We start from the raw sequence: 6,606 nt of genomic DNA on the forward strand, positions 1-6,606 counted from the left end.
CCAAATCACTCGGTAATCACTCCGTTTACTCAGTAAATACAGACGTCTCGTTTGCATCATAGCAGCTCCTCTACTACCAGAGTGTGACACCCCCCTCTTTCAACAGCAGCCAATGACGGCGCTCTCTTCCCCCAGCAGCATGGGGACAAGTAGCCTATATAAGCACCTCCACAGCACCCAGCCAGGCAGCACCCAACTCAAACACTAACATCATCTCCAACTGACACACCAGTCCACACAGAGAACATGATGCCTTCGCTCGTCGTACTCACACTCACCATCATGGTCCACGTAGGAACAAGCTTCCCCGCGGAGAAGAGAGCAGCGGCGGCGGCGGGCAGAGAGAGGTTCGCGTCCTGGGACGATGTGAACGTGGTGGCCCACGGCATGCTGCAGCTGGGCCAGGGACTGAAGGAGCACGTCAACAAGAACAAGGTCCAGATGAAGGACATCAATGCCCAGCTGCAGCTGCTCAACGGCACGCTGGCCCAGCTGGCCCACGCCAGCCACCAGGACGGAGAGGAGGAGGCGCAGGGGAGGAAGGTGGAGGCGCTGGCCAGCGAGGTGAGGGCCTCGGTGGAGGAGGCCAAGGCGGACAGAGAGGCCGTTCTCTCCCGGATGGACAGGCTGGAGGAGAAGATCAACGGAGCGGTGCAGAGGGAGCGAGAGGCGGAGAGCAACGACAGCGGCTCCTTCATCCAGGTAAGAGAGGAGACATCTGGGGTTGCTCACTGGTCTGTGTGGGTGTTAAGTGGAGGAGAGATTATCACCTTATTAAAAATGTGTTCGGTTTGCACTCAAAGGACCACAATGAAAATAAGCTCTCAAGCTTTTTTGTATTTTATCCTTTTGACAGATATGTACAAATATATGGTCATGTACTGTATACCTGTATGCATGTTTGACAAAAACATAATTCAAATGTGAAGGAAAGGGTTGTTTTATCCACCAGCTTCATATAACGATACACTGATCACTAAAAATGCAGAAGAATCACCACATGATGGCCAGTTACTATTGTATATAAGAATAAAAAATCCACACACCAATATTGCTGCTCCCAAATGCACGTTTAAAAGGTCTGAGGAAGAGCCTGGTGGCTCCAAACGTTACACAAGTAAACGGGCATTTGGGAGCAATATTGGTGTGCAGACTTTTTATTCTTATATACCGTTACTGTTTTTGATCCAGTAGGTCTGGGATGTGCGTGTCTTTTGGCTGTTATCAGCTTCTTTCTCAGTTGTATTACATTAGATTAAGCAGACCTACTACGGTGTAGGGCAGGCAACATGATGCAGTTAGGTTGATGAAGTGACACTTGCTTCTGTGAAGCTCATGAGGTTTTCTGTCGTTGTCTGCAGAGAATCCTGGAAGCTCAGAACAAACAGATCGATGAGCTGGTGGAGAAGATCAGGCAGCAACAAGACAAGCTGGAGAAGAATAACCTGCACCTACAGACACTGCAGAGCAAGGTACGCACGCCACACCCACACCCACACACCCACACCCACACCCCCACACCCACACCCACACCCAGTTCTCATCCAGAACAATTTTGCAATTGAACGACACAGCACAATCCTCAAAGAAACATTTCACCAACATGTTCAGAGTTCACTTCAAAAAGACATATGGTAGTGTTTAATTCAACTACATTAACTATGGGGATGGACTTGTTAGTGATTCATTCAACTACATTAACTACTGGGGATGGACTTGTACAAAACGTGTGGTCGTTGTGTTGGTTTCAGGTGGTGCAGAGGAAAGTGAGACATCACCGACACAGAGATGAGGAGACCGTGCTGAGGGAAGACATGATGGAACACAACGAGCCAAAGACAGGTGAGAGAAAATGTTTCAATGCTTCAACAAGTAACGTTTTACCTTAAATCCACCAAAACATTAGCTGGTCTAACTTAACTAAAATATATAAATAAAAAAAGCTGTTCAGTCATACAGCAGCACTACTAGCAAAACCGCTTTATTCTGAGACTAACGGTAAGTCGAAGGAAATAGCCGATCTACAAATTCACAACAGGGGTATTTTTCGTGAAGATATTTGGTGAAGAGGGGAGTGGGCCTAGTAAGAAAGTAGGTCAGACTCGGGACTCAGGTCAACTAAGTGTAGGGTTTTTAAAAGTCCACCCCTAAGCGGCAAACAACCTTTCCCCTAGTTTACCTCCAAGCCCCCCAGCTAAACGCTGTTTTCTGGACACTAAACAGTCCCAGCTGTCCAGTTTTTGGAAGTGTGTTAGTAGTAAAACCTTTATTACCAGCAGCAGCGGTGCCACACGTGGAGTGCAGTATTTTTTGGGCTAGCCCACCATACTACCCAATTCTATAGATAGATACTCATGCTCTCAGCTATTGTACATGTTGAGCAAACAATGCAAGGGTAATCGTGTCGCTCATCTACACGATTATGCAAAAAAAAGATTAGACAATTATGTAATAATTGTGACAGACCCACACACACACACACACACACACACACACACACACACACACAAGTGTATAGATAACAAATATATTTAATACTCTTCTATAGTACATATGTTAGCATTTCTCCCTACACCAAATCTCTTTGCCAAAAATAGCCGAAGGTTTGCCCCAGAATAGGGATCCTATGGTACATTAAAATAACAGAAATCAGGTACTGTAAAATGATCTTATCATAGAAGGAGCAGTTTAGCCATTTACAAGCATTTCAACTATAGCACAATGTCCCCTGTTTTACGTGAGGTCACACCGTTCTACACTGTAAGCAGAAAGAAAACCAAGACCTTTGCTCCTCAGTTTACAATAGTTAACTTGCTGGCAGTGCAGCTAAAAGTCAGTTCAAAGTTTTTTTGGAAAGATTCCAACTCAAACATATTACCAACACTTTACACAATTCACCAGCCAACTAGATAAGTGATTTTCATGTCAAGGACACCCACCTGAAAAGATTTTGAGACAGATAAGAGAAGATTTGTGCAAACAAACAAACAAAAAGTCAAAATTATAAAAAAAGAAATGTGTTTATCATTTTCAGAAAATAGCCGAAGAACAAAATAGAGTTAAAGTTGTTTGACTTGATGCTATATTAACTCTCTCACTGCCAGACTTATTTCAAGCCAGGGCGTTATGACAATGATTTGTTATAAGTCGTTCTTGGCAGTAAGAGAGTTAACACATTTTGCTGGGACCCCCTCCCCAAATGTAGGGTGCTCGGGTGGCGCAGTGGTAAAGTATCTGCCCACCACCACCGCCCGCAGAGGTTACGTGTTCAAATTCACAGTGGTGCATCCAGCTTTGTCGAGCGTCTTATCTATACGAACACAATTGGCCCGTGTTTGGGGGAGGGAAGCTGGGCGGGGAGGGGTGGCTCTGCATGTATTTCTACGGGCTGGGGCGGAACCTGTCAGCAGGGAGTGTTGGGCAGGAGGAGTAGAGAAAAAAATTGCAAATGTGGTCATTGGCACTCAAACGGGATCAATTTGAGAGCCGTTCTGACGTCTGTTTGTCCTCTGTTTGGTTGTGCCAGGTTTGGCCAGAGACTGTCAGGAGCTGTTTGAACGAGGGCAGAGAGCCAGTGGTGTGTACACCATCCAGCCACTCCAGTCCCATCCCTTCCCTGTCCTCTGTGAAATGACCGCTGGTGAGTCCAACACACACACACACACACACACACACCTCATTATACACCCTTTGTCTCAAAGCTAAAATGTGTTTGTACGTTGGGCAGGAATCTGAAGCCTCAAAAACATATCTGACCTGGTCTTTCTCCTCTCGCTTTTCTTGCCTACAGAAGGTGGCTGGACCGTCATTCAGAAACGTCTCGATGGATCGCAGAACTTTAACCAGCTGTGGCTCCAGTATCAGAAAGGCTTCGGCAGCCTGAATGGTGAGTCTACATACATTCTAAAACCAGTGGTGGAAGAAGTACTCCGATTCTTTACTTTTAAAAATGTAGATGAATTTGGTGACCCATCTGAAAATGTATTTTCAGTTTATTTAACAGCTGAAGAGATGGGGAGACCCCTGTTAGTTACTGAACTAACACTCATAGCAATGATTACTATCAGAATATAGAGCTTTATCCATTTAACACACAAATATCACTAACAGCACCTGTAAGTGACCTCCGTTTCACATGATGTGACTAACCTGAATGCTTCTTCTTCACCTTGCAGGTGAGTTCTGGTTGGGACTGGACCACATGCACTCACTGTCCAAACAGGGCCAGTACACGCTGCAAGTGGAACTCTCCGACTGGACGGGACAGAAGCAGTCGGCTCAGTACCACTTCAGCCTGGATGGAGTAGAACAGAACTACGCCCTCCATCTGCTCCAGGATTCCTCCTCCTCCTCTCCTGGGTCTGTGGAGGCGGCCGGGGCTTCGGGACGTCCTTTCTCTACGTCGGACAGGGACAACGACCTCAGCGACAACAGCAACTGTGCCAAACTCCTCTCAGGTGAGAGAACCAACACATGCACATGGGCTCGTCACAACAGTGGGACGTTATCGTTTCATTGGGGGAGGGAAACTTTAACTGACATCTACAGACTCACAACGCATCGGAAGCGATACGTTCAAATCTTTTAGATATGCTATTTTATGTATTTTTGCATGACACCATTGTATGATAAAGTATAAAATATGTGGTTATGTGGTTAATAACATTAATCAAAAATTTTTTTTTTTGAGAAGCTCACTTCTCGATTATGCAATTAACCAAAAAAGGAACGGATAGAATAATCTCTAAAGAAAATACTTGATTCTACAGCTATATATTTTGAACTCCAAATCCAATTTAAACCCCTAAATATCATTCAAGATGCTGCTGTTGTTGGTTTTTCTACATGTTGAATGTTAAACATCGTGAACGTTGTGTTCTGCAGGTGGCTGGTGGTTCAGCAGCTGCGGAGAGTCCAACCTGAACGGCAGGTATCCCAGAAGACACAAGCAGGCCAGAGCACAGCAGACCATGTTCTGGAAAACCATGACGGCACGCAACAACCCCCTCAGAACCACCACTCTGAAGATCGCACCGGCCGCCATCAAACACCTTTAACCCCATATGGCTGAGCGGAGTCCCTCAGGGCTCTATGCTAGTGTATTTTCTGTTTTCTGTTATTGTGGGGAAAGCTGAAAATAGCCGATCGACAAGCTCACAACACGACGAGGATTGTATAAGGAATCATATTGCTAACTGCAATATGCAAAATATTAGTGATCTAAGCTGAAATGACCACTATTTATATGCTATGCTATATGTTATCTCACTGTCTCAGTGGAATAATTCAGTCTTACAAACTGCTGTAACATAATTCCCTTTATAAGGGCTATGTAGCACTTCTGAATCATTTGACGTGATGTTTTATGTTTATGTATTTTGTGTAATTATTGCCATAGTTTTATATTTACAAGCTTTGAACTTTTATTCAAACCAAGACTACTGTACAGTTGTTTTTATATATATATATTCACCGATTTGAATAGTAAAAAAAATAAAATCTTGCAAATCTTTGAGACACTACTTTGCTGTGCACTGTTTCAGTTGGTCCAAGCGTCAGTCGTAAACAATACAACAGCTCTCCCTAGTGGAGGTTGTCATGGGTTGATCATAGTCAAGAAACAAGTATATTAGTATTCATTTCATACATAGAAGCTAAACCCATTTTATAATACATATTTATATTTTATAATCCCCCTCCCCTCAAAAAAGGGGGCTACTTTATCTATTTGAGGAAATCATCACATACCATTGCATGAATGTAACTAAAAAAAAGTAATGAGACACACTAATCTTGAGGATGACATACGGTAGGCCAGGTGACAGTTTGTACCTATTGGGCTCCCTGAATCCCCTCAACAGTTTTCCAATGCGTTTTATCCCATAAGGTCTGGGATTAAATTGTCAGCACGGCCAAGTACAAAATAGGGCTAAGTGGTTCAAATGTTTTAACAAAAAAACATTGAAAAACTTTTTTCACAAAGCAGCTGCAGTTTACATTTTGTTTACATTGAAAGTGAAGGCTAATTTATACTTGGTCAACTAGTGTCAACAAATATACATATTTGTGGAGAGATAAAATGATAGTAGGCTTACAAATTTGTCGCATAAATTGCCCTCTCTCTATGTGGCCACTTAGCCTGAAAACCAGACGGATATGCCAGAGCCAAATCATCAAATGCCAGAGTTGTTTTAGTCTGGTCGTGCCAGGCTAGTGGCCTGTCAGTCAAATCCCCAAAAAACTGATAGGGAAAATGTAATAAATGAATCAAATAAATGTCTCAACTCACATCATGGGGCGTCAAGTGCCTCAAGAGTGGCTGCCTGGGAATCGGAAGGTTCCCGGTTAGATCGCCGGCTTCCCCTGGGTTAGTGTCGAAGTGTCCTTGAGCAACAGAGACACTGTAGCCCTAACTGCTCCCGGTGAGGTCTGTGTCTTGCATGGTTTCCTTTGCTGTCAGTATGTGCAATGCATGTGTGTGTGAAATGGGTGAATGTAAAGCACTTTGGAGAGAGGTGCTATATAAATGCACCATTTATATGAAAGTGTACTTACCACCTAGTGACCATGCAGGTAACGACAGCCAATAATGCAGACGGTGCAGCT

The 6,606-nt window shown here is 44.1% G+C and overlaps 1 protein-coding gene across 1 annotated transcript; it reads left to right on the forward strand.

The window, feature by feature from the left end:
* Positions 1-215: 215 nt before the first annotated feature.
* LOC308087833 (angiopoietin-related protein 4-like) lies at positions 216-5,510 on the forward strand. The gene is made up of 7 exons (XM_080432028.1): positions 216-702; positions 1,362-1,472; positions 1,752-1,842; positions 3,527-3,640; positions 3,791-3,886; positions 4,176-4,457; positions 4,885-5,510. The coding sequence occupies exons 1-7, from the start codon at positions 247-249 to the stop codon at positions 5,055-5,057; spliced, it is 1,323 nt and encodes a 440-aa protein (XP_080288154.1). The 5' UTR covers positions 216-246; the 3' UTR covers positions 5,058-5,510.
* Positions 5,511-6,606: the final 1,096 nt, after the last annotated feature.

The sequence above is a fragment of the Gymnoscopelus braueri genome, assembly GCF_963280865.1.
Source record: "Gymnoscopelus braueri genome assembly, chromosome: 6".
Lineage (NCBI taxonomy): Eukaryota > Metazoa > Chordata > Actinopteri > Myctophiformes > Myctophidae > Gymnoscopelus > Gymnoscopelus braueri.

What these genes read in the sequence shown, in the direction of transcription:
- LOC308087833 (XM_080432028.1), top strand. Translation starts at nt 247, where the DNA reads ATGATGCCTTCGCTCGTCGTACTCACACTCACCATCATGGTCCACGTA. An exon ending in ACACAACGAGCCAAAGACAG is followed by an intron (nt 1,843 to 3,526) that starts GTGAGAGAAAAT and finishes TGGTTGTGCCAG; the next exon opens with GTTTGGCCAGAGACTGTCAG. An exon ending in CTGTGCCAAACTCCTCTCAG is followed by an intron (nt 4,458 to 4,884) that starts GTGAGAGAACCA and finishes TGTGTTCTGCAG; the next exon opens with GTGGCTGGTGGTTCAGCAGC.